The following is a 27808-nucleotide window of genomic DNA, read 5'->3' on the forward strand; positions in this document are numbered from 1 at the left end:
CCAAGTGCTCAGTAAATCTGCGGTGTGTTAGGTGCAGTATCGGCAGTGTTTGGCCCCATGGAGTAGTGAGGGCACAAGGACGGGTCTGTTACCGCCGCCACCTTCCCTCACTGTCACGCGGGGGGGAGGCCGCCAGGGGGCGCCGTCTCCTTGGCAACGCGGCCGCGTCACGTGGGCGTCGCGCGCCGCTTCCGGCCGCCCTCTCACCCCAAGATGGCGGCGCCCGTGGGGCCGGTGAAGTTTTGGAAGCCGGGTGAGGGATGTGGGGGGGGGGTGCGGGGGATGGAGCTCCGCTGAGGGTTGGCCGTGGTGAATCGTGAGGCGAATGCAGCCCTGCTTGCCGTGGTGAGGGGTGTGGGGGACAGAGCTCCGACCTGCCTGGCCGTGGTGAGGGGTGCGGCGAAAGCCGGCGGCGCTGCCCCCCTCGGCTCCTTGGGGTCGCTGGAACATTTACAGTGCAGGGCAGCAGGGCTCTGAAAGGATTCGAGAACATGCCTTATGAGGGGCGGCGCGGGGAGCTGGGTTTGCTTAGCCTTCAGAAAAGGAGGCTTAGGGGTGACCTCGTCTCTCCCTACGATTCCCTGGCAGGAGGCTGCGCTGAGATGGGAGCCGCTCTCTCCTGCGGTGTCTGCCATGAGAGAACCAGGGAAAAGGGCTTTAACCTGAGACACGGGAGATTCCGATTAGCTATTATAATTTTTAATTTCACGGTTCGGGTGGTCAGGCATTGGAATAGTTTGCCCCGGGAGGCGGTGGAGTCTCTGTCCCTGAGGGCTTTCAAAGAGACGTCTGAATCTGATGCTGGGTGCTGTGGTTTAGGGATTACTGGATGGATATTGGACTGGATGATCTTGAAGGTCTTTTCCAACCGTGATGATTCAGTGAGGATAGAGGGGAAATGGCTGTCCCCTCTCTGCCAAAGCCCAGGGGGTGTTTGTGGCTCCAGCTGGGTGCTGCCCAGTATGGGATAGCAGGGGAGAGGTTGGAGTGGGTGGTTTGTGGGCTGGGTGTGTTGCCCTTTGCAGGGGTCTCCAGGGGATATGAAGTGCCCAGGGGATTGCCAAGGAGTTTCAAGGGAGGAGCAAAATCCTGGCCCTGGGTGGGAATAGCTGTGGTTATCACCAGGGAGAGCAGCTCAGTGGAGAAGCACCTTGGAAACAGTCACAGTAATTGTTGATTTGTGGGAGAACTGCTTGGTAGTTCTGAAAAGGACAGTGGGAGAAGTGCAAGAAAGGAAATCCTACAAAATAAGGGAACCCTCCTCTTTGCTCTCATACTTTCTTGGTTGAATCTGCACCTGGAGATGACACATTCTGTTATTGAGATGATTTTTGTTTCTAGTTCACTTGTGTGATTCCACAGTTTCAATTGTCAGTAGTTTTGTGATTATTTGCAGCAGGAATAAGTCAAGTTTGAGTTCCTGAAGTAAGTTCAGAGCTGAAGCGAGGGACATTATTGTTAAGTAATATTTTGATTACTTTCACAGAAAATTTGTTTGTTTTTTTTTAATATGCTGCCACCCATGATTCCTGTTTGTATGAAGCATATTTATTTTGGCTGTATTGTGATACACCAGGCAGAAGTGTGTTGTTCCAGTTAAAATTCACTCCTGTTATGTAGGCTCAGAGGGTCCTGGTGTCAGTGTCTCAGAGGAGAGGCAGAGCCCTGCTGAGAGCAGCGCTGTCACAGTCATCTACAACCCTTATGCTTCCCTCTCCATTGAACAGCAAAGGCAAAAGCTACCTGTTTTTAAGGTACAGAAGTTCTTTTTGATATATTAAATGTGTTATATGATGTCTGGTTCTTCTGGCTTTTTTTTTGTTTTTGGAAGAGCACTATGAAATCACTTTGCAGCGTAAATAATAATTTTATTACTTTGCTCTCTATTTATTGAAATTTATTGTCCTGTTTGACAGCTGTGACTGACAGGTCTAGGGGCTTTGTTGTTGTATGCTATGTGCTGTATGCTGTACATGTCATTTATAGATTTTAAAGAACTGTTTAGCTTTTGGCACTGAACTCCATGTAACAAGAAGTTACTGTGTCTGCTGGATATATAAATATTGTAATTGTAATTGTTTTCTTGGTTTTGTACAATTTGCTTTTTATGTATAAATGTCATCTTCTCTTTCAGCTAAGAAATCACATACTTTACCTAGTGGAGAACTACCAGACTCTGGTAATTATTGGGGAAACGGGATGTGGGAAATCAACACAGATTCCACAAGTAAGTGTTCTGTTTAGGTTGGTAAAACCAGGTCGTCCCTCAGGGGGTTTTACATGGAATATTGAGCAGAACCAGGTAGAAGCACAAAGTGTGAGGAACTAACACCTTGGTGTAAGCACAGCATGACCCGTGTTTCTTTTACCGCCCTTGCTGTTTGCAGTACCTGGCAGAAGCTGGCTGGACAGCTGAAGGAAGAGTTGTTGGGGTGACACAGCCTCGTCGGGTCGCTGCTGTTTCAGTGAGTGTCCCCATCTGCCCAGTCTGTTTGCATTACAACCTCCAGTGTATCAGCAGGTTTTGCTGGATAGCAGGAATCTGCACGAGCTCCTGAATGAATGGAAGTTTCTGCTTATCTTTCTCTAAGAGCTGCTGGTGTTACACACTGAATTCAACCTGATTAGTGGGTCTGGGCAAACATTCCAGAATTGCAGATGTAGAAGCTTTGAAGTAAAATTGACTGATGTCAGCAGAACTGTGTACAGAAGTTAGGGCTGAGCTGTGATTGACTCAGGACTAGAACTGTGCTCGTGTGACCCCCAACTTCTTTCACAAGGTGAAGCAGTGATGTAAATCAGCGTGTAGTGATGCAGGGGAAGAAACAAGAGGCTCTGTACCTATTTCTTGCAATTCATTGCTAGGGTTTTAGTCTTTTTTTCTGTGTTTGTTTTTTTGTTGTTAGGGGGTGTGGCTTTTTTGGTTACCCCTTGTAAAAATGTCAGGTAGAAGTAGAAACAGTTTTATTGTGAGAAATATTTGCATGTACAAATTATATCCTGGAGAGCATAACATCATCTGGATATCCTGTCAGGGGGAAAAGGAGATACTGAGGGCAACCAGCATCTCTCTGGTAGCAGCACGCACAGAAAGCGTCCAGTGTTCCTTGGTCTTCACAACTGCTGCCAGGCACTGACTTGGGTGAAGTTTCTGCTGCAGCATTCTTTTTATACAGAGAACTGAGGTGCCATTTTATAACCCTCATTTTGCTTGTTCTCTGTAATATAGTAAATGGTTTGTACAATATACCAGCATCTACCTCAGTAAATACTGTAGAATCCAGTATTCTTTGACCAAGTCCAGCCTGGTTAAGGCAACAGTCTCTAGCAGGGCTCTGCATCTTGTTCTTTGGGCAGTCTGCCTGCAGTGTCCTCCCTTTTCTCCTTCATAGGGCATCCAGCTGACAGCACAAGTTCTACAGGAGATGTTGTGAGTGCTGCAATGATCTCTCACAGCAAACTCACTTCTCTTTTCCCTTTCATGTCTTACTGCGTCATTTTAATGCCTAAAATAGAAAGATTAGTCCATGGACACAGCAGGGTTTTTCTTTGAGACTGTTGTTGCAGACTGCCTGTACTGTGGCTGTTACAGGAGATGAGAAATGTAACTGATGATTTATTGCTTTGTCGTGAACTGAAAATGATATTTTATTTTAATATGTGCTTTATCTGCTCTCCCATCTAGAACATAGGGGCTGTTGGAAATAAAGATAGGTAGTTCCAAAGATATAAGGCATAGTTTACAAATTCCTATACTTCTGCTTGCATTATCCAGGCTGACAATTATTCTGAATTCTTGGGCTGAAAATGATGGGGTTATAAGATTCCAACTGAAATCATGAATTCACTGCCTGTAGGTATGGAGTATAGAATGTCACTCAAATGACTGACAGTAACTTGTTGGAATTCTACACGGACTAATTTATGTTTTGTGGAGTTTTGTTGTATCTTTAGATGTCTTTGTAGTTTGTAATGACCCAAGGCTGAGGTGTGCTGAGCTTATGAGGATCTCATTTCTCAGGTTGCAGGCCGAGTTGCAGATGAAAGAGGTGCAGTGCTGGGACATGAGGTTGGATATTGTATCCGGTTTGATGACTGCACAGACCCACAGGCTACAAGGATTAAGGTGAAACACAGCAGTGTGTGGTTACTCTGAAGGGATGAGTTGAAACACTTCAAGTACTTTTGCAAAATTAATAAGAACCTTGTGATGCCCAGTCAAGAGAATAGGTAACATTTCAGTTTCCCAAACAATTCCAGTACCCCAGAATTGTGCTTGAAATGGCTGTGGCAATCCAACCCTTAATAAAATGAGTACCTGTTCTATTCTGATAGTCTGACCAAGCACCATTTTAAATCTAGAGGACACTTCCAAGGTATGGCTAGCTGTTGGTACAGTACTGGTGTGACCTGTGTGTCCCTCAAAGTCATAGGGAAAGGCTGCAGTGAATCACAGATTAAAAGTATCCTCCCCTAAAAATAGATTTTGATTAAAAGCACAGATAAAACTCAAGATGAGTAGGCTGAGAGATAATTTGGTGGATTAAATAGCATTTTTGCAGCTGTTCTTCAGTGCTGTGAGCAGTGTTAGTGTTGCTTGTGTTCCTGCAAAAGAGGATTTGCTTAGTTATGCTGAAATAACAGTGATGATGAATGAGACAATTTGCTTTGTGATTTCTTTTCAGAGGCTGGTGTTCCTTTTACAGTGAAAGAATTTGAGATGTTTGTTCATTAAACAGAGCTGAATTTAATTTTTTTAAGGATGATGATTATTATTCATTTAGAGTTGGAAATTTGGAGGGTTTTACCATCCATTCTTGCTTCGTTCAAGGCCACAGTTGCAGTCACAGTCTAATTTGATTGATCATTAGAAAATTAAAGGCAAGGAAACATTCAGGCAGAAGCCTAGAGCATCATCTTTAAAAATCACAGCTAGCTGAGACTATATGATAAGGATGTTTTTCCTTTTTTTTTCATTCACTTCTAGTTTCTGACTGATGGTATGCTGGTGAGGGAAATGATGGCTGATCCTTTATTAACAAGATACAGGTGAGAAAACATGGAATGAGTGCTTGCTGAACTGCAGTTTGGTAAAACTTGCTTTTTTCAATCTATTATGATAGCAGTTTTTATAAATTATTAGTGGCTATTATAAATGAAGTACTAATAATGTGAGAATTATTGTAGAAATCTGACTTTCTGTTGTGAAAACAACATTGTTTTTAGCAACAAGTTATTGCTGTTAGTTGATCATTGCAACACCAAAACCAACAGGATTTGATGCTGTAGTTTTGGGACAAAAGCTAAGGTATAGAGTTTGAATTGTTTCATTTCCTAATTTAAAATTATTTTTTCTTCCTTATACTAATAAAATCAACAACAAAGAGGTTTTTCTGATATCCAGAAAACCTATGCAGTACTGTAAACATAGACTTGATTTCTTCCACCCCTTTCCAAAAACTAGCCTGAATAGGGAGCAGTGTGAATGTCCCATGTGATGGCAGGTACATTTTTATCCCTGCTCCATTGCTGCAAGTTTTTTTAACTTCCCCAATTCTGTAAGTGTCTGTGAACAGTAATAGTCCAGCAGCAGATTTCAAATAATGGTGTTTCTAAAAGACAGGGAGACACTGATTCTAGTGTCAGTCAAGTAATTTCTGAAATCCTACTTTTCTGCCTTTTTCACAGTGTCCTCATGCTGGATGAAGCTCATGAAAGGACTCTTTATACAGATATTGCCATTGGCTTGCTAAAAAAGGTAATTTTTAAAAATTCACTGTAATTCTGTAATTTTAATTTGGTAATTTTAATACAGTTCTCTATAGCTGTTTTAATTTCCATCCTTTTCATTCAACCTCTGATCTTGATGGCTGGTAATTGAGGGAGTGTGATTGCTGCTTCTTCATTTAGAGAGTGTGATTACTGCTTCCTCATTTATCCTGCAGCCCATTGTACAAACCCAGCTATTTACTTTGGTCATCTGACATTCAGGATCCTCTGTTTCTTCCCCCTGATGCTGAAATCTCTCCTTAGCTGATAGTACCAGAAATGTACTGTTGATTCTGCTGCTGCTGATCATGTGAAATGGTCTGACAGGGGCTTGTTGCTGACTTTCTACCTACTAAAGATCTGACTCCCACCAGAAATAAAGAGTGGATTAAAAGAAGTGACTGAATGCCCTTAAAATGAATGCCTAGAACTCCAAACTCTCCTTGGGTTCTTAGACCTGTGGGGTGATACGGCCGTTTCATTCATTATCTGTCTTGTAGTTTAAAGTGGTTTTAAGGACAGGTTTCTGGTCATCTGGATTCTCTAAATCTTGGTTCTAGTCTTGTATTTCAGAGAACAGTTTTAACTCTGGGTGTTGTTGGTCTCTTTTCCAGGTTCAGAAGAAGCGTGGGGATCTTCGGCTGATTGTGGCTTCAGCCACCTTGGATGCAGAGGTGCAGCTCAGAGATTTGGGTTGAAATGAAGTGACATTAGTGGCAGCTCCACTGCTATTTATGTACAGCTTTCCTCTGTGCTGCTCTGTGTGCTTGCTTTCCTCATTGCTGCTGCTGGAGTGGTTGCAGGAAAAAATTTGCTGTAGTTCAGTTGCTCTGTTTGGTTTTCATGTACTATTAGCAAACTGTTTTGGATGTGAATTGAAATATGAATCTGCTTTTTATATATTAATATATTTTTTTCTCCATATTTGTGTTCTTTATAAAAATATGTTCTCTTGGCTTAATTTATTAACAGGCACTGATTTAGCTCAGTTTTGCTGATAGAAATAATCTGAGGCAGCTACAGATAAGTAAAAATAGGTGATAAATGAATAGATTTTATTTCAGTGCAATCTTACTAGATTCCTGATTGACTCGTGGCCTGTGGACACTTACATAAACTTAGCAAAACCATCGTTAATTTAATTTTGAGTAGGAATAGAAGAGGAACTCTCCTAGAGCTGAGTAGTGTTTCACCCAGCCCTGTGTTCTGCTTGTAGCAGCAGCAACAGGAGATGCTGTTTAGGGAGAGCACGTGAGCCTGTGCACCTGCTGTGGGTCTGTCCTGTTTGAGCTGCTTCAGCATCTGCAGTAGCTGTAGTACAGATATTAGTCAGCACCTTCCTGCTGTTTCCTTCTACTATGTGTTTATGGACCTGCTGTTTGTTAATTTGTCTTTGAATCTGCGAGTCTTCAGGACACCATGAGTAATTTTCAGGAGTTTGCCACCTGCTATATAATGAAGTACTTGGTCTAATTCTTTCAAATCTTAGTTTCATCAAGGACCTCCCAGTTCTTGTAGTGGGGATTTGTGTTTAAAAACCACCAGCCTCAAAACCAGTTTTATATTTACTTTGTCACCTTTGATTCTATAAACCTCAGCTGTGTCTTCTCAATCTTGTGCTCCCCAAACACAGCCTTTCCAGTTTTTCCTCATATGGCAGTTATTCCATCTCCTATATCATGTTCATTCCTCTTCTCCACTTTTCCTAACTGCTCTGTCCAAGACAATAAATGTGTTGGTGAGAGCTGGCACGTGCCACTGAAGATGAGGGCACGTGGAGATTTCCTTTAGTGACAAGTACCAGATGTCATGAGTGTTGGTGGTATGCTGTGCTTTGGTAGTGTTTGCACTGCTCTGTGTTCTGTACATTACAATGCAAAATTTTAACTGCCAGAGGCCACATTTCAAATAGATGACAGTTAATTTAAAATGAGTTAATATTGGCAAAATGACTGGTGAGACTATATAAACATTTTTTTTTAATACAGAGAATTGATGGTTATCTCTACAACACTCATAAAAGTTGAGATGAATTATATGGGTTCTTGAGTTCTGTCTTTTGCTGTTATTTATTGAAAATACTTCATGACAATAAATCTAAATTTATGAAGGTGTCTTACAATGCATAAATCAAAAACTTTCATAAATCATAAAGCCTGACTGTGCTTTTACAAAGTGAGATCTTGGTGTTCAGTAAGGGCTGTACAATTTACTTACTTGTTCAAAAATGGATGAGAATATGCAGGCCCTACACAAACCTTTTCGCACCAATCATTTCAAATTTCTCCTTAGCTTTGACTTTGCTAATGTGATAAATCCAGTTAAAAGTTTCTTCTTTTTCCAGCTGTATCAGCTGATATAATTAATTTTATTTCTCTTTCCAATTTTCACTTCTCAAAGTAATAAACATGCAGCACTATTTGTGCTAAATGCCTGAACCCCAGACAGAAGGCGACAAAATCAAACTTTCACATTTTTTAATTGTCACTGTCAAATTGATGAAGTAAGCATCCAAGTAGTAGTAATTTAACTTCTTTGTGTCTTTAGTTTTTGCTCTCCATTCTTTGAAATGTCAAACTGAAAGTGTTTGTTTTTATTTTAATGTAGAAATTCAGGGATTTCTTTAATCAAAATGATACCGGTGACCCCAGCAAAGACACCAGTGTGATCCTTACTGTCGAGGGGAGGACGTTTCCAGTGGACATCTTTTACCTCCAGAGGTGTGTTCCTGTCTGCTGTTGGCAGTAGTGAGACTGTGCAACTGTGCTGTCATTTTGTCTGGGTTAGAGCTCTGGTGTCCCAAAGCTGCTCTCTATCTCTGCTGGAGGGGAGGAGTTTGTACCTATTTTTCTGCTCACGTCTCTGCTGTTTTCTCTCCTCATAGCCCTGTTCCTGACTATTTAAAATCAACTGTGGAGACTACAATGAAAATTCACCAGATGGAGAATGATGGTGATATACTGGCATTTTTAACTGGCCAGGTATAGACATAAGCAATTTTTTTTTTTTTTTTGCTTTACAGTGCTGTATTGTGAGCTTTGCAATGCTGCCTGTCTCCTGAGGCTTTCCTTAGTTGTGCTTACTTTACTCTCAGTGAAAATGAAAAATATTTCTGTATTGATGGGAGCAAAACAAGGCCAGTCCCAAAGACGTGAAGACAATATATGGCGTGAATTTATCAAATCTGCTAATGGATGATAGCTTTTTGTCATTTAATGCTGTATTTTCTCAGCCTTGTTAGTGAGTGGAATATTATGTGGTTTGCTGGTGCAGGTCACACATACTCAGCTGTTAAATTGACAATGAGTCATCATTAATAGTTAAAGCAAATGGAATTTCCATTTATTAGGCTTAATATCTGAAGTGTTTGTTAGAAAAACAAATTGCCGTGAGATCAAAATGTCCTGGTCTCTTCTGTTTATTTATGCTTGTCAGCTCACTTTGCAGCTGGGAAGAGCAAATGGGAGGCAACTCATTTCTCCAGTGAGGAGCTACCTTGAAGAGCTTCAAAAACATCTTGCATATTTTCAAAAGCAATTCTTCATCCCCTCTATTGATTTAACTTTGGAATAATGAATTTGGTATTTCATGAGGCAATGTTTGAGCATTTTGTTTTCTGTCTTCTAAGAGTGAGATGCCACAGCTGAGATTAAAGATGAAGTTGAGCAAGAGGTGTCAGTGCTGTTTCCTGTGCCATTCCTGATCCAGGCCCACAGCATTCTGCACTGCCAAAGTATTTTGGCTTCCCATTCTGCTCTCACCAGTTGAGATAGACAGGAAAATTAATCTGCTTCTTCCTGAGCTTGGTTCAGTCCTTCCCCTGTGTTTTTACTCACGTGTTTGTGGGATGACATTGACTCAAATAACAGTGAACACAAACATGTATATAAAGATTATTTATTATTAATAGCAATTTATATTGAGAATATTACAGCATGGAGTGAACTAGTCAAAGTCCTGGTGTTTGGACAGTTACAGTGGTATTATTTGGTGCAGTTTTTGTATCTGGGTGACAGAAATGTGCTGTTAAAGTACAACCTCTCTCACTGTGTGCCCTGTGCTGCTCTGGCTCCAGGAGGAAGTGGAGACTGTTGTTTCCATGCTCATAGAACAGGCTCGGGCCCTCGCTCGCACTGGGATGAAAAAGCACCTCCGTGTTCTCCCCATGTATGCTGGGCTGCCTTCTCCTGAGCAGCTGAAAGTGTTTGAGAGAGTCCCTCACACTGTCAGGAAGGTGAGCTCTGCTGTCTGTCTCAATTCCCACCACCCAGAGAGGTGTCTGCAACACACAGGTTGCATTTATCAGTTTCACATCATGGGACTAATTGCAAATATTGCAAATGTTGCTTTGAGGGAGGCTTTCTGCATGTCCCATCAGTGCCTGTCAGCTTTCAAACTGGGAACCTGTTTGAAATGTTTGAAATGTTCCCTGGCTTCCCTTTTCATCTTTCATCATTCCTAGACATGTCAGTTCCAACTCTTCTGTCTGCCTCATTAACTCTGCAATTTTTAAGTGTCTCCGTACAGCTTTGTATTTGTCTTCATTCAGTTGCAGCTTCTGACACTCTGAACTCCTCTACTTTTACCTTTTTCTTTCTTTTTGTGATCTAAAAGTCCATGGCTGTTTTCTACCAGTAGTGGAAAAATGAGTGACAGAGTGGGTAAGTGCTGTATTTTCATCCAAGGAACAAGTTCAAACTTACTTGATATTGGTGGAAAAAAAAAAGTTTTGTTTTGACTTCTGCAGGTCTTGTTTGGACGTTTAATGTCAGAGAAGTATTTAATTTGATGTGATTAGTGTCTTCTGCATATGCAGAGCCTGTGTTGGGGCTGAAATAAGCTGATAAAACTACACAAAGGTGACTTGTGATTCTTGTACCTGCTGGAGTTTGAGAAGTGAAATTGTTCATCTGGCATCGGAGAACATTTCATATAAATACTTCTCTCCAGGATATGACATTAGTCGGTTAACTTCCAAAATTTTCTTTTTAATTTCAGGTGAAATAAGCATTAGATTTCCTACTGTTGTGTGGGAACAATTATTTTTTAATATTTTAGGACATACTTATATAAGTGAATCCCTGCAGGACTGCTGAATGTGGAACTCTTTATCAACTCTGTTCCCCTCCTATTCCCCGCCTCATTCCAGTGTACAAAGAATAGTTCAGTGTAACTGAGAAGCAAAAAGAAAATATTCTTAGTTTGCTACATAAGAACACTCTATCTGCAGTCACTTGATCTTTTTTTTTCTGCAAACACTGCCAATGATTTTCTCTGCAAACACTGCCAAGCTCTTCTTTTATGAAGAGAGAATAAATTTGAATTGTTAAGCTCTGAGAAGTGCTCAAGTCGACAGCTCCTCCTGCTGCTTGTACCGTATGTTTTAGTGCTCCTCAGCGTGTCCTGGGCTGTCAAGGCCGGGATCACTCACTGGCTGGTGTCTGGCCCAGGGGGTCCCTGAGGCTGGGGCGCTCACAGGATCGATGCTCTCTGTACCTGTGCCTGCAGGTGATCGTTGCCACCAACATCGCTGAGACCTCCATCACAGTGCACGGCATCGCGTTTGTGATCGACTGTGGCTTTGTGAAGCTGCGTGCCTACAACCCCAGGACAGCCATCGAGTGCCTGGTGGTGGTGCCCGTGTCCAAGGCCTCGGCCGCGCAGCGCGCGGGGCGCGCCGGCCGCAGCCGCTCCGGCAGGTGCTACCGGCTCTACACAGGTCAGCAGCGCTGCCCGGCAGCTTCCTGCTGCTGTGAGCTGTGGTGCTCGTGTAGTGGGGGATTAAGGAGAAAAAGATGTCTTTGTTCATTCGTGGAAAGGGAAAAAAAAAATCCCTTTGTTGTTCCTCTGGCTTGCTTAGAAATAGCTCGTTCTTACGTGCAAGGTGTTAGAAACGGAATCTTTATGTGAAACTGGCCAGAGTCAGCAGATGCAAATGTGAAATGTTAATGCAGCTGTTAAAGTGGTGAGCTTATTAATAAGTTTGTTCTTTAAGGATTTTGGTTTCTGAGCAGTTTCAGTTTATAATACTTACCAGTGGTGCTCTCGTCTCTGACTGAGATGAGAAGTCTTCGTAGACCCTGCATTTAACAAAAGGGCTCTGGAAATCCTTTAGATAACTCAGAGAAAACTTTGTGTCTCCTTTTTTCTTAGGAATAGCTGCCAACCCCAAATTCTTGCCTTGAATCAATGACCCTGGCAGTGCACAACAATTGCTGTTATAAATAAATCTGTTGGCCACCTCATGCTGTCCAGAGAGCTGCAATCAGTGTCTGTTCTCAGCAGCTTAATGAGAAAAGGCTTTGCAGCTGGACACTCCCATTGCTGATGGGCTTGAGTTGCCCTCTAGTTTTACTGGAGCTCTGAGACATTTGAGATGAAGCATTTTCCTTTAAAATGTGTATGTCCTTGCCAGCAGTTGCCACGTTAAACCAAGCCATGATTTATGCTCTGGATTTATACGTATCCAGTAAGAATTGGGAGACGATATGTGCTACACAATATCCCAAGTTTATGTAGCTTTGTGAGTGTTTTACTGGAGAAACCATGACTACACTGAAGATATTTTTGTGTGCTCAAGAGCTGGTTTAGGGAGTGCTTTAAGAAGTGTTTTAAAGGAGGAAAACATAAAAAAAGAAAAGAAGACAGTGAACAACAACAGAGAAACAGCACCGGCTTTGTCCTAGGGAAGGTTTGAGATAGTAAAGGATTCTACAGAAATGAAAATAGTTTGGGTGAAAATAATGTAGAATGTGTCCTTTTTTTATTGCAGAACAGTTGGTTAGTGGAAGGTTACAGAGGTTTTATCCTTATATGGAGTATTTTTCCAGACTTGGACGTTATAGTGGACGTGATTTTAAAAAGGCAGTGTTAAATAAATTGTTTTTCCATCCTTAATCTTTATTTAAAATATATATTTTAAAACTCGGTTTGTTTGAGTAGTTACAAAAACAGTGTTCTTGTCCTGAGAGCATGCTGCTTTGGAACTTTTCCTTGTCTCTTTAAAAAAATGCTTTTTTGTAGTATTGCACCTTGCCTTTTATTTTGTGACAAAAAATGTTAAACAGAAGAGAAACAAAACATTTCCAGATTTCTGTGAAGAATTTATAACATTTCAAATTGAAATGTAGGTGGATGAACTACAGAATCAGCGCTGGAGCTAAAACCTTTGAATTTCTGTTTAAATAAAAGTAAAGTCCAGTAATTGGAGAAAGATCATCTTTGGGTTAGAGATCATCTTTTAACACGTGTTAAGTATCCATATACGATAATTAAAACTTGAACTGGGTATGATTCTGTCGCGGTGACTGCTCAGAATGGGAGTTGAAGCTCAGTCCCCAGTTGGTTTTCTCTCCCCCCACAGAGGAGGACTTTGAGAAGCTGCCCAAGTCCACGGTGCCGGAGATGCAGCGCAGTAACCTGGCCCCTGTCATCCTGCAGCTCAAGGCTTTGGGCATTGACAACGTGCTCAGGTTCCCCTTCCTTTCGGTGAGTCCCACCTCTAAAGGCTGTCACCTTTTCTTGGGCTGAAGAGACATTAGGAGATGACTTGGTGGTAGCCCACAAAACCATTCAGCATTTCTCTGCTGGTTTGGAAAGCTTTGTCCCCTGTCAGGCAGCAAAGTGTGTTCCTGGGAACCGATAGTGCACATGATGTGTGTGGCCACTTAGAAACAAGCATTTATATTCCAGAGTTTGCTGTTAAAATTGTTGAGAATTCAGGAAAGTCTTAAAAAGACAAACTGTGAGATTCTGTAGAATTGTAACTGCAGTCCCTTTGCACTGAATTTATGAACAAGGAAGAATGTGAGAGCTCTTTCTTCATTTTTGGAGCAGAGAGTAGGTAGTTAAGGATTTTGCAAAAGAGGAAGATCTACGAACTCATGTTCTACGCTGAACTCATGATCTCTGCTGGTAACTTCAATCAATGCACATTTTCTCTTCACAGCCACCCCCTGCACAGTCAATGGTGCAAGCCTTAGAGTTGCTGTATGCCTTAGGAGGTGAGATTTATGCTTTAATGCTTTACTTTACTTTACTTTATTTGTAGCTATATTACAGGAGTTGTGAAACACAGCTTGCTGGCTTTTCATGCTTTTAAGTGCATGCCGCTTGCAAAGACTCTGCTCTAGTTTTAGTATTGAACTTGCCAGTTATGGACAAGTCAACAGACACAAACTGGTGATGAAAGGACTGACAGATCTTGAGAGCATAATTCAAAGTACTTTTGTACTATTTAGCTACTAAAAAGAGTATATTTTTAAAAATTCTGTTTTCTGTGTTGCTAATCACAGCTTATTCTCCAGTTCATTGGAGTCTGAACAACACTGGTGGCATATGGTTTAGTTTTAGGTGGTTCTGTGAGGAGCAGGGACTTGGACTTGAGCCTTGTGGGTGGGTCCCTTCCAACTTGAGATAGTCTTTGATTCTAAGTGTGTTCATTCTGGTTTTATTCATTATGCTGCTGTTGGATACTTTTAACACTCAGATCACACTGCAGTAATATGTTTTTATACCCAGTTTTCAATTCCTTTTTGTGTGGTGAGTGGGATGCCTGCTGCCTAATTTTGTTTATAGGAAGAACTGTTATATTGTTGAGTTTTTCTGACAGCTAATTCATCTTTTTGAATGCAACAAACTAAACAAAAGAGAAACTTGATGTGAGGCCAAGTAATCAAAACTATGCTCTGTTTGACTTTAGCTCCTTGCTTGTAGCTAATTCAGAGTTGACAATATTTGCTCCAAAACATAAACATGAGGCAGCATAAAGGAGATTGTGTAGGTTTTGGAAGCTTCCAGAGGTTTGTGGCTGTTTTTAGACCACTCACAGATGCTGTGCTGTAACTTGTGGCAGTCTGCTCTCTTTTTATTCTCGTGGAACTGTAACTCTGCTTGGCCAGGATTTTACCCTGTGCTGGTTTGGTTCCATCTTGCACAGGAGGGTTTCACTTAAGGCACTTGGTTCTTGGCACTTGGTTCTCTGCAAACTTCACAGTGGCTCAGGAACATGTTTGCAAGGATGAATTCACAGCCAAAACCACCTTAGGGAAATGGAGAGGAAAGTTCAATAAACTCACTGATTAGCTGGGTGATGTTTTGGCAGAAGTGTTCTGCTCATGTAGCTTCAAAGAGCTCTTATTCTCTTGGCTGCACAGCTTTATAGCAGTACAGAGAAGTGCTGATCTTGGTGTTTCAGATTGAAAGAAATGTCTGTGCATGTGTCTGATACATGGATTCACTCTTCAGTTTTTGCTGAAGTTTAAGGCGAAGTTAAATTTTAGGTGATGTATTACAAAGATTTTATAGAAGGTGCAGAGGTGAAGCTGCCCAAGCGTTTGCAGGTGCAGTGAAGACTAAATTTCTTTTATGCAAGTAGGAACATGAATTTCATCACTGGCATTGCAGTCACATGCAAAAAGGCAGTTTGGGGTCAGGCCCCTGCTGTGCCAGCGTGGTGCCAACTCGTGCAGGGCAGATGCTCCTAAGGCTGATAGCTGTGTTGAATAAACACATCAGTGTTTGTAGGATTATTTTTACAGTGGTGCAAACTGATTACATCAGGAGTATCTCTCCTCGGCCTTCTCCTTTGATGCGCTTTTGAGAGTCTGAGTTGTCAGTTTGAGTTTATTGGTTTTAAGCATAATTTAACAGAGAAATAAACAGGCAAAAAGTGGCTTTATTTTTAGTGTTATTTCAGGTCTTTGTTGAAGATTTGTTAGTGAGTTGTCACCTATCAGAAATAACTACCTAAGTTTAAAAAGGAAAGTTTTAATCCCTCAGTCTGTCACACACTAGTGGTTGTTACTTAAAACATTTTAGTGCCATGGTATTGAATAATCTCTCCTAAGCATGCTTAATTAAAATCTTTGTAATATCTTTTGCTAAGATCTTTAATTTCCTATGCATAGGTGGATTCAGTGGTTGCTTCCAGGATAATTTGAAGGAAACTTTCACCTATTCCAAACTAGTATCCATTGCAGGCTATATTCAAGCTTATTACTACAAATCTATGCACAGCCCCTATATAGATCATGTAAAATTGTATTGACATTTGTAGGATGCAGCAGAAGCCAAAGGATTTTGGCTTGATGCACCTGTAGAAAGTGGTGCATAAATATATGGAAATTTCTCCTTTTACCTACTTAGGAATGCAGTCATCTTTCTGTAGATGAAAGCCTATCTAAAGTATTAGTTGTGGTAGAACTTCAACTTCTCATATGGCACTAGTCAAATGAAAGATATCATACCTTAATTTCTCAAGATGCTGTGATTTTGTGTTTCAATATATTAGTTCACCATTGCACAAAAGCTGCCTTTGGTACCTGTTTCTGAGGAAAACACTGTGACAGTATGTGAAAAGCCTGGTAGATTTTGTTGGAGAGTGTAGGAGTGTGTGAGTGAATTACTGCATTGTCATGAGTTGATAACATATCAAATAATAAAATAAACACTGGCTAGAGGAATCTGTGGATTCAGAAGTGCTGACATGAGTTACAGGAGATCTCATTCCTTGACCTGATGTGTGGTTTTGCTTTTCTCTGTGAAACAGAGCTGTAGTGCAGCTGTGGCTTTGTTACCACCACAGAGTCTGACAAATAGTGTGTTTATATCATGGGAGAGCCATGGTTGTGTTTATATCATGGGAGAGCCATGGTTGTGTTTATATCATGGGAGAGCCATCTTTGTGTTTCCTCAGGTCCCTTTGCTGTGGTTGGTTATGCAATCTGCAGTGCCCCAAAGTCCCATTCTTGGGCTCTTACTCACTCCTGCTTGGGTAGCCTTTCTTTTGTGCTTTACCTCTTTGTCATACCTCATACAACTTGGCTTCTTGAAGTTTGCTATTTAAATTTTTATTCATTGCTGCCTTTCTTAGCAAGCTTTTTTTTTTTCTTATTATTGTTCCCTGTGTATTATATTAAAAAAATTCTGTCCTCTTGCAAAGGAAAGGCTTTTCCATTTGAATCTTTCCCTGCAATGTCAGCATAAAGCTCAGGGTTTAATAGGACCTGGTGCTTTGCATGGGTCACCCCTTGCTGCAGGGGTTTGACTGGAGGGAGCCAAAGCTCTGAAATGGTAAATGTGCAGGGTTGCTCAGGGAGAACTGGGCATCACAAATCAAGTTATCAGGCCTCCCTCCTGTGCCATCTCCTGGGAAAAGGCCACAACTGGAACATGACTGGCAGTTGAGTGGTCGATTCACGAGGCAGACTAAACTGTAGAAAACCTTCATCAGCTTTGTATCTCTTGTTTAGATAATAATCAATTCTTTTTCTCCATGACCTAATTAGATGTGCTTAGAAAAACCTACTGTCAGCAGAGCTTCCTGTTTCTGCAATAATGCCTGTTCCATGTTTATCCCCATTTCCCATCTCTTTCTTTACATCCCCATGAACAAAGATGTTACTAAATATTTAAAAAGGGGATCAGAGGTCTAACAGCTAATATTCCCTCTGGCCATGGCATTAACTTGGACTACAGGTTTTTTTAAATTACTGACAGTAACAGTGAAACTTGGTCAAAATTAAAGAACTTGTGTGTTCAAGTACTTTTGAAAAAAAATTCTGGTGACCCATGGGAGAGTGAAGGGGTATCATGGATCACCTTTAAGCTTAGTGTAATATACATTCAGCAACTCTCAGGTGCATTTGTTATATTTTAGCTTATAATTATGCTCTTTAGTACAATCTAAGTCCAAAAGAAGCCTTGCTGTGCTATTTTGCCTGTGTCCCAGCTACATTTCTTGATGTGCTGCAGGTTTGGATATGCACTGCCGATTAACAGAGCCTCTTGGAATGAGAATAGCAGAGTTTCCTTTGAATCCTATGTTTGCAAAGATGCTTCTGGAATCAGGTAGGAGAAAAAAGATCGCTTTCTTCACAGTCATGTAATTGTAATGTATTGCTAGACATTTGCTAAACTCAATCTATACTTCATCTTGGTATGGTCTGCAGTGAAAAGAACTAGTTAAAATCACTATTAAATAATTAATCTAAGACATTTCACAGTCTAATAAGTCTAACGTTTGCCTCTTAAGTTTTCTATTGAAAGCATTCACTCTTATCCAGGAGTTTATATATTTTTGTTTTAAATACTATAAAAAACATATTCTGCTTATTTTTCATTTTATTTTCCATGGGGGTAAATTGAATGGTAGATTTCCTTTATTGAATTTCTCCATTTACTCTTCAGGAAATTTTGGCTGCTCCCAAGAGATTTTGACAATTGCTGCCATGATGCAGATTCAAAACATCTTTGTAATCCCTCCAAATCAAAAAAACCAGGCTGTAAGTTCAGTTGTGTCTCTTCTTCTGGTTGTTGGTTTCACATTTCTTGACTTCTGGCAAGTCTTACTGGTGCCTATTACAGACAGCAACTTTGTATGAAATAAAATAAGGTCCGGAATGGTATCTCTTTGTTGTTGGTAAAAGAAGCAGCCAAATAACAGGGGAACCTTGGGGTCTTTTAGTAGTGCTAAAAACCTCCTTCTGAGGGCCAGAAACATGAAAGGTTATAAACCAATATTGGTCAGTGTAAAGGTTTGCAAAAAAATCCCCCAAAACCTTCCCACATACCACTTCCTTTTGAGATGAACAAAACAGGAAGGATATAGCAAATTCTGAATTGACAGCAAGAATTAGGAGCCTCATTTTAATGAATAGATATTCTTTATCTGTTAATTTTTCTAATTTCAGCTTTAGAAGTGTTCCTGAGTATAGGGGGGCTAGGAAAGTATTGCTGTTGCCCAGAAGAGCTACCCTAGATGGTAAGAGTTGTAACAGTCCCCAGGAAATATTAGGGTGAAGGGAACTGGGCACATCAAACATGAGTTCAGCAAAAATCAGTCTGCCTATAAAATGGTATTTCTTGTTCTGCAGGCCAGGCAACACAGAAAGTTTGCTGTGGAGGAAGGTGATCATCTGACCATGCTGAATGTTTATGAAGCCTTTGTCAAAGTAAGTCAGTTCAGGTGGATTTGCAGGAATGGGAGGAACTTGAGGTTTTCACTTCTGAGTCTGGAAGTCCTGGGTTCAAAACATCCTCAAAGCTTCCCAAGTCTATCAAGTGATAATTCTACACTGAAAGACTCTGGTCACCATTTACCACAGACCTTCCACAGTTCCTGTGAACAGGGAGTAGAAGAGAAATTTGTTGGGCTACAGCATGGAAATCTTATGGGTAGACAGCTGTATTTTCAAGGAGATAGGGATTTTGTCTTGGGGTTTGGGGAAAACAAATGTCCAAATTTCCAAAAAAAATAATATTTTCTCATGTTTTACTGATGATAATCTGCATTTAAATCTAGCAGTATTTTTTCTGGTGTTGAATTAACTCATTGATCATCATATCATGTTTTCCATTGGCCTTATATTTTTGGCCTGAGGTCTAACACCAACCTTAATACTGCTCTGTAAGCTGAGGTTTATTTAATAGTTTTGAAGTTGCTACACCTACTTGGGAGAAGTATATTTTGCTGGTACAAAGCACTTCTGTAGTAAAATACTTGCAGCAGTGCTGAATTGAAGCAATGTAACCACCCAAGTGTTTAAACATGACTTTTTTTCCGCAGCCACAAATCAGCCAGGCAGGCAGCAACTGAAATGTTGCCCTTCACATTTTGTATCTGTGTAATCCTCTTAGAAAAAGCAAAAGCTCTTGGAGGGAGTGCTGACTTCTGGAGAAACAGCTCTTTGCAGAGAGAAGACCCATGAAAACAGCACTGAAAAGATTGTTTACATTTTGAGGTTGAAAACAGATGAGTTTATGATCTGAGAGAATTAAATGGAATGACTGTTGCTCTTCTCTTTTACCACATATGAAGAAATGAAGCACATCTGACCCATAGTATTTGATCTGCTGCTATTTACGAGTTGTTTGAGATGTTTTTTAATTATTAGCAGTACATGCTTTTGTTAGTTGCTCTGTAAAATAGGTAATTTTCAGGGAAAACCACAATAAATGTGTTGTAGGAGACCAGAATTAAAATAGAACAAGGCTATCCAAAAGAGATGGAGTTTGCTTTGCTGATGGTATCTCATTGAGATTTTTTTTCTCTTCTCGTTGTACAGCACAGCAAGAGCTCCCAGTGGTGTCAGGAACACTTTCTGAACTACAAAGGACTTGTGAGGGCTTCTGTTGTAAGAGAGCAGCTGAAAAAACTTCTCGTCCGCTTTAAAGTGCCAAAGAAGTCCAGTGAAGGTGATTGTTTTTAAGTTTTTGTCCAATACATAGTGAAGGTAGTTTCCAAACTGATAGTCTGCTCCCTGCTTTTCTTGTAACCTTTGGAGTATTTTTATCCTGGCCTCAAAATAACGTTAATTTAGACCAGATTTTTTTTTTTGTCCTAAAAATGCCTGCAAAAGAGCACTTTAGCCTATTTGAACGATTAAATTTTAGTCCAGTCTTCATTAGTTGAAATTTGCAGCAGAAGTTATAGCCACTGATTATCTGTTTAATGGACAGACTTTCCAAAAGATTTGTAAATAGGTCACCCTGTTCCCTCTTTGAAAAAGGGCAGTTTTGTTCAAAGTGCTCTTCAGTCTGTGGGATGGGATTTCCAGCTGTGCTGTGTGTGCACGGGTACCAGGACTGGTTCTTGGCACTTATCTCTACCTGCTCTGACAAATCAGCCTTCAATGCTCACCTGTCACACTGGGCTGCTTTAGGGACTGTGAAACTCTTCATGGAGACACAGGTGGCAACATTCATTTTTTAGGCAGCAATTTTTGCTTTGCTGTGAAATTGAAATCAAAAGGAATTGCAGGGTTTGTCTGCTCTCCTGCCTTTGCTATCAAAGCCTGATGCACTCTGAAAAGTTGTTTGAGATGATTAAGTGGTATTTTAGGGATTTTTGCCATTCTGTTGACTCGTCTTACAGAAAGATTCTTCTTTCCAGGTGATCCAGATCCTGTTTTGAGGTGCATAGTTTCTGGATTCTTTGCTAATGCAGCTAAATTCCACTCCACAGGAGCTTACAGGTGACTATATACAGTTTCACTGCAACTGGTGCTTGGTTGGAAAGCTCCCCTGATGAATAAATCTAAGTTTAATTAACAAGCGGATGTTTCTCCTAATTTGCAATGAGAAACATGTGGCAGTCGATACGCTAAATATTTGAAGTTCTGTATTTGCAAACTGCCTCAGTGTTTATCTCTTCTCTTTGGCAAATATAACTAAAATTATTAATAGTGGGAAGTTTCCACTAGTAGTCATTAGATTGCATTAAGTTAAGCAAGTACAGTTGTAGTGCAGTAGGGTTGTAGCACTCCCAGAGCACTGAGTAAAAACCTGAAATGCTAGTTTTTCATTTCATGTAGATAAAACCCGTTTAGAACATCAAATTATTGATTGTTCCTTTGGCCAGCATTTAAGCCTAGTTTCATCCATTCATTAAATGCAACTGTTAATTTACTCCAGCCCTTTCATTCTTGCTTTTATTAACCATTCATACTGGGGCCAAAAGGAGCCAAATGTTAAGCAATAAAGAGAGGCACAGCCTGAAATAGGATCTTGCTTTCAAGGACTATCCGTGATGACCATGAGCTTCATATCCACCCCAGCTCAGTGCTGTATGCAGAGAAACCTCCACGCTGGTAAGTTAGAGCTGCTTTCTCTTCTTTGGGGATTTTTAAAAGGGTTTGCAGCATCCAAATTGAATTGCTTCTCTCCATTAGTGAGGAATAGCTGTAGAAGGTCACAGTTCCCACAGGAAGAATCCAAATGGCATTTCCTTTGCAGCATTTTGTAGGGAGTATCCAAATAAGTGAGGGAAATAGTGGTGTTTAACTGTCAAAGAAACCTGCAGGGGTTGGCAAGCAGACCCAGGTGACCCTGTTTAGTGGGCACATCTTGCACTGCAGATTGTTCTCCAAGTAGTCTCTGTATCTAAACAAAGCTAGGCTTAATTTAGTTTTATTTTGCCTATTAAGGAAATACCCTGTCAAACAGGTGCTGCAGAAAAGGCAAATGGATTGCAGGGAATGGCTTGCACATGAAATGCATGATGTGCAAAGTTATGGCAGCAGATTGAGGGAAGAACTGGCTGTACTTACCCCTAGCTGGGATATGATCATTCCATTTGCAGGTCAAAGGTCCTCAGAAAGCAAACAGAAACGTGTGTCCAGACCTCAGGTCAGCATGATCAGCCTTGAAGTATTTGGACTTTAAATCTTCACTGCCTGCTGCTGACACTTAGATGGCCTGGTGTCATGGCATCCTGTCACATAGGAGTTTAACTTAGCAACCTAAATTTCAGTGCTACTGCGGCCTGGGCAGCTGTCCTGTGTTGAGGGCTTCAGTTCTCTGCTACAGGTGTATAGGAAACTTGTTTTCATGCTGATTTGTTTTCCTCTGATTTATTTTTAGTTGTGTTAGTTGCCATGTCTCAGGATGCATTTGGCAAAGAGAATTTTGGACTCTTTCCTCTTTGCTTTTGAGAGCCAAATACCAATTCATGAGAAACCACAAACCTCAGGTGTTTGCAGCTCTGCTGTGTGTAGAAGGCAGATAGTGACTTAAGGATTTGGTAGCTGCCCCTTCAGTGCAAGGGTTTGCACTTCCTTGGAGAAAATGACCTTGCCTACTGAAGGTGACCTCAGAAATTGATTGCTCATTCTGGCAACCTGACTGTGCTGCAGTGGGGATGAGTCCACATGGTTGGATGTTCCTAAATCTCTTCCCAGGAGATGTTCTGGCAGGAGTTAAGCTGATTTCTTCCTCTGATGCTTATCTCACTTGTCTGCAGACTGGCGCCAGGGATAGTCATACTGGGGTTCGTGCCCTCCTTGTTGTGGGTGCAGGGTTTTGGTGCTTTGGACATCTTCCCTTATATCACAGAGTAGTTCATATTCTGTCTTCCAAAGCATCAGTTGTGAGTCCCCCTTGATCCTATTATAAGAAACACTCTTTCATATATACCTTGCACCCATATGGTCTGTTAGTATGTGAGGTTTTTTTCATGGCAATCAAAGGATTTTCTTGATGTGGAGAACTCTGACCAGCCAGAGAGGAAGAGGCAAGAGGCTGAGTGACAGCTTAAAGACTCTCTTGTCACTCTGTAAGTGCCACCTCTGGCAGCATGTACGTGAAACTGTCTAAATATGCTGTTAATCAGCTCTCCCTCATTGTTTGCCAGCAAACACTATTCATTTTTGTCTCCTTTCTCATAGGGTAGTCTACAATGAAGTCATACAGACTGCTAAATACTACATGAGAGACGTGACAGCTGTTGAATCCTCCTGGCTGTTGGAGCTGGCACCTCACTTTTACCAGCAAGGAACGGTACGGAATCGGCATAAAGGCCAAACGGTACCATTGCTGCACGAGCAGCTCTTGTATCTGAACTTTCTAAGGGTTTCTGTTTTGCTGTGATCTCATGGGACAGAAATTAAGTTGGCTCTGTTCATTGTAGTGGTTTTAATATAAAGGAAAAGGATAATAAGTTGATGCATGAAATGTTTTTCTGTATTTACAGCCAATGGATCTCTCAAAATGAGATTCATTTGCTGGTAAAGTTACGTTTGCCATCATATCACTTTGGCAAATGAACCTTCAGCCATTCTACACTTCAATGTAGGCACTTGGTAGCACTTCCCTGAGCAGCACTGTAGGTAGGTAGTGGTCACACTTAGCGTAATAATTTTAGGAGAGCCTTTACATGCTTTGCAAATGTTTGTGAAAATCCTGAGCCTTTTTATTTACGCATTAATTATGTTTACTGAAGAAAAATCAGTTCTCATCTGTTCAAATGTGAAATGGCAAAAGAACAGTTGCTGTTTGTGCAAACCCTTATTGCAGATTTCTGTGTGTGATACAGTTACCTTTTATTTACAAGTATCTTTTAATAGTTGTCACCAGCCTGTCCCATGTGAATCTTGTCAATCCAGACTTATTCACTGGTCATTCTGAGAACTGAATTGGTAGGAAATATTATCTAAATGTTAGTTCAGCTGGAGCTGTTGGTACCACATAGCCTATAAATACTGTACAGATTACCAAATTGAGCTTGTATTTGAATTTCCCATGGGACATGAGTATCTACTGAGCTTTATATTTTAAATTAATAAAATATTTCCAAAATCTGAGTGAAAAAATGCTTTTGCATATCAGACCTGTGAAAAAGGTGAAATGTTTGTCATTTATACATCTGCTTCACTGTTTGACTTCCTGGAGAATCTGGTGTTTGTTTTCTTTCACTTCCTTGGAGTTTTGTCAAAATTGAGACTCCTGTGGTGCACGGAGCACTTTAGGACACCTCTGTGGTTACAGTTCTCAACAGTTTGGCATCTGTTCATGTGATTGCCTTGAGAGAGGGTTTTTTTGTGCTCATGTTGGATAATTCATCTCAATTATCCAGACAATTCCCTTCTATAAATGGACTTACTAAGTAGCTGAGTATTTTCTGCCTTTTTCCTATAAGACATTTGACAAAGGCAGTGATGACCCCTGTGGGGCAGAGCCTTGAGCCTTCAGCTGCTGGGAGATGATCTGCAGACATGATGTAAAAAGGAGCTGAGCCAATGTTGTATCAAATCTGTTCTTGCAATAATTAGTCCTTTGACTCACATATTTACAGTTGTCACATAATTTACATTTAGCAGCCCTCACCAACACAAAATCCTGTTGTGACTTCTCCATGGGCTGAAGTTTGGGATGAGGTTTTCCTTTAGGTAGGTGGTAGCAAAGAGGACTTGTCTTGAATTGTGCCTACCTGACTGAGGGAATATGTTTTTCAGGGTAGTGCTGCTACTGCTGTAAATATTCTATGAAATTACATCAAAACCTAATTTTTACCATTGCCATCCTTTTGATTTGATCAAGTGAAGTCTGTTTGCAGTATGACCTAATAATTGCTTTAATCCTAAAGTAAATGGTAGCTCTCAAGGGTGGTGCTGTTTTTGAGGAAAATGCTCTCTTCCAGCCTGGTCAGTTATCCATATCAGCCAAAACTCTTGGGTATCCTTATAAAATATTTGAAGATTAGAAATATTTCTCTTGTTTAAAACTTGGAGTCATTAATGTAAAATTTGAATAGGTGAACTGTTGCAAATCACACAGGTTTATGTTAATATACAAATTTTAATTCATTAATTTGTAGATAATTGAATTAATTTATAGGTATTCAGACCCTTTTTCTACTGAAGGATACATCTTTGTGCTAGGAAGGAAAGGTATTATTCCTCTGTGAAGTTAAAAACAAATTACCACTGAATAGGATTCTGCTAAAAACTGTTTTTCTACAGCTTGATCTTGGTCAGTTATTTCTCATTCCAAGCTTTACAGAACTCTTTACATATTTCATTCCACATTTGTAGGTCTTTAAGGGCACAGAGATCCCAAAGATCCTGTGCAAGTTCAGGATTAGTACACTTGTTAAAATCTTGTCTTTCACGTACATTCTGGTGTTTTTTGTAAATGTATTGTTGGGAGTACATCTTTCTGTGCATTTTTACACCTGGAAAATTGCTTCCAGTGGGAAATTGTTCCTATGCTTGCAACTAGTACAGAAGAACTAGAAGTTGTTTGATTACAAGCCAGAATATCACTTTGGGGTACATATGGGTTTTTATTTAATGGGTTTACTTTAGTTGTATCAGTAACAAGCAGAGCTTGGATGGGTGTGGATATTTGTTTTAGAATTCATTTAAATTGTGTTTAAGGATAGAAAGCATTTTTGCTTTTGACTTTTTTTTAAAAATTTTTATGTATCTGCTAAACATTTTTTTTCCTTGTCTTTTCTTGCAGCATCTTTCCTTGAAAGCAAAAAGGGCTAAAGTAGATGACCACTGACATGAACTCCATTGTTGTGACATCAGAAGCAGAAGCTACCAGTGATTTCAAGCTGGCTACAGTCCATTCAGCAGTCAGTTCGTTAGCAATTTGATCTTCCATCAACCTAAATGCTTAAATGCCTGCCTGGATCTGTAGGGGTTTATGCATGACCAATACATTGTAAACCTAGAGCTTGCGTTGTGGACATTTTAATCTTGCCTACTTGACCTCTGTTGTTAATCTGGGCATGTTGCTCCTTTTAAATAGGTAGAAAAACAACTTAAAAAGTAAGAGGACATACAGGACCACAAAAAGCTGAAACCTTCAAGAAAGAAATGGATTTCCTGGAGTGGTACTGCCTTATGAGTGTGGGGAGTAGGGTACCCTGTCTCCTGTCACCCAGAGCACTGTGACTTACGCCAGCCAAACTGAGCCTGGCTCCTGCCAGCAGGAGCTCAGGGCAATCAACTACCCCTTGAAATGCAAGGTGCTGCCATGGAAACATTGTTGGACCATCCCAAACTGGTGCAGCTTGTGCTCCCAAGCAGTTAAAGTGTGCTGCCCGAGGCTGAGCTGGCCTGGCTCACGGTGAGAGCAGTCCCTGGGTACTGAAATGTCTGCGTTCTGCACATGGGAGTTGCTGTTTGGAGAGGGGGAGAGAGAGCAGCTCAGTATTTTTAAGATGGATTAATTTTCTGCTCAGTCAGGGGACTAAAGATGTATGTTCACAATCAATCAAGTTCACAGACAGAACTTTTTTTTTCTCTCATAGGATGAAAAAGAAACTAACCTTCCACTGGTTGGAAATACCAGTAAATTTCACCTAGGGAATATCATGGAACTCTGGTTTTTTAGCCTCTGTTGATCAGCACAGAAGGAAACGTTCTGTGCTTTCCTATAAGGAACAGAGTCCTTTATATTTCTTTTATTACAAATCTGTTCTTTACTGCTTGGGACTCCTTTTCCTCTGTTACTGAGGTGAAGGATGCTCTGAACAGTTGCTGCTTTAATCGGGATTCCATGGCTACTTTTCAGTAAGGAATTATGCTTCTTTGGGTTTTAACAAGACAGCTTGGATACATGTATATACTTAGTTCCATTTTCCATTTTTACCTATTGATATTTATTTTAGAAAGACATTGCTTGAAAATTTTATTTTTATAATTCAACTGATTTGATTAATGTGTTTTTTGGCACATTAACTTTAATTTTCTTCTTAAAAAAATGTAAATAGGCAAAAATTTCTACGTAGAAAAAATGCCTTCCTCATCACAGGACTGCCTTGAAAATTTTCTTGAGAGCTTCTTTACCTTGTCCCTTCCAAATACCTGCAGAGAGAACACGTTGTGCCGTGTGCACTGTGTGGTCTCCTCAGTGTGTCTGTCCTGACTGCCAGCACAAACACATGTACCAGTCTCCAGGAATGGCACCAGCAGCATGAAAACTGTGTCACCTTCCTCCTTGTTGTCCCTGTGACCCTCACCTTTGTATCACTCTCGTAGACTGGAAGCTCCTCGGGGCAGGGACTGTCTCCTAGCCAGAGCTGAGAGCAGTGTTGGAACTCACTAAAAAGATTCAATTTGCAGGTTTTTTTTCTCTTAAAGGATCGGAGAAAGAGCTGAATATGAAGACTTGTCAGTTGTCTGTGTTTCTCTGTCCTCTGGAAGTATTCTTAAGAAAAATAAAACTGTTGAATTGAGGAGTTTGGGAATGCATTACTTTGGTCTGAGCAGGGGGTGATTCCCCAGGGTGCTGGGTGGGTGTGTTGGGGCTGGGCTGGCAGTGGGTGGCCACTGCATTTGCCAGCTCTGAGAATTTTGGGTGGCTCTAGAGATCTGCTTTGTCCCAATGTTCTTTTACCTGGCTGCACAGCTGCAAAATTTCCTCTGGGAATGATTGTGATTCCTGCTGAGGTCAGAACCCAGGGATGTGCAAGCTTTGTCACACGCTGCAAACCATCGTAGTTATGTATGAATGAGTGCAGTAGGTCTTTATTGACAAAAAGAAATTGAGACTTTTCTTGTTAGCAGTTTTACAAACTCTTGAGGTATCACCACACCCAGAACAGGCAGACCTTACACTAGAGATGCAGGCTAAGTGTTACTAGATCCAGACTTAGGGTCACCTTTAGAGAGAAAACTCAAAACCCCGCATCAGAGATGTGGGCCCTTGGAAGACAGAAAACTTAAAGAATCCCCTGAAAATATTTTGTAAAGCTTTGGCCTTCAGCTCCCTGCTGGATTAGTACAGAGCATTCTGCTTTAGATAGCTT

The 27808-nt window shown here is 40.8% G+C and overlaps 1 protein-coding gene across 3 annotated transcripts; it reads left to right on the forward strand.

Moving 5' to 3' along the window:
- Nucleotides 1–213: 213 nt before the first annotated feature.
- DHX35 (DEAH-box helicase 35) lies at nucleotides 214–27236 on the forward strand. 3 transcript variants are annotated; one of them, XM_062504947.1, is made up of 22 exons: nucleotides 214–253; nucleotides 1621–1754; nucleotides 2135–2227; nucleotides 2388–2465; nucleotides 4022–4126; nucleotides 4988–5049; nucleotides 5689–5758; nucleotides 6384–6443; nucleotides 8377–8489; nucleotides 8654–8750; nucleotides 9845–10003; nucleotides 11278–11488; nucleotides 13133–13257; nucleotides 13718–13772; nucleotides 17524–17619; nucleotides 17959–18053; nucleotides 18645–18722; nucleotides 19836–19965; nucleotides 20663–20744; nucleotides 21288–21359; nucleotides 22935–23073; nucleotides 25510–27236. In XM_062504947.1, exons 1-22 carry the CDS (start codon nucleotides 214–216, stop codon nucleotides 25552–25554), a joined length of 2139 nt encoding a protein of 712 aa, XP_062360931.1. In that variant the 3' UTR covers nucleotides 25555–27236. The 3 variants fall into 3 exon arrangements, with proteins under 3 accessions (XP_062360931.1, XP_062360932.1, XP_062360933.1); XM_062504948.1 differs by having other exon boundaries at nucleotides 22935–23046; XM_062504949.1 differs by lacking the exon at nucleotides 2135–2227 and having other exon boundaries at nucleotides 22935–23046.
- The last annotated feature ends 572 nt before the right edge of the window (nucleotides 27237–27808 follow it).

This window comes from Cinclus cinclus, chromosome 18 (assembly GCF_963662255.1).
Source record: "Cinclus cinclus chromosome 18, bCinCin1.1, whole genome shotgun sequence".
Taxonomy (NCBI): Eukaryota; Metazoa; Chordata; class Aves; order Passeriformes; family Cinclidae; genus Cinclus; species Cinclus cinclus.

Coding starts and splice junctions, on each gene's coding strand:
- DHX35 (XM_062504947.1), top strand. CDS start 214: ATGGCGGCGCCCGTGGGGCCGGTGAAGTTTTGGAAGCCGG. Junction 13,773..17,523: donor GTTGCTGTATGCCTTAGGAG/GTGAGATTTATG, acceptor GATGTGCTGCAG/GTTTGGATATGCACTGCCGA. Junction 20,745..21,287: donor CACTCCACAGGAGCTTACAG/GTGACTATATAC, acceptor CTTGCTTTCAAG/GACTATCCGTGATGACCATG.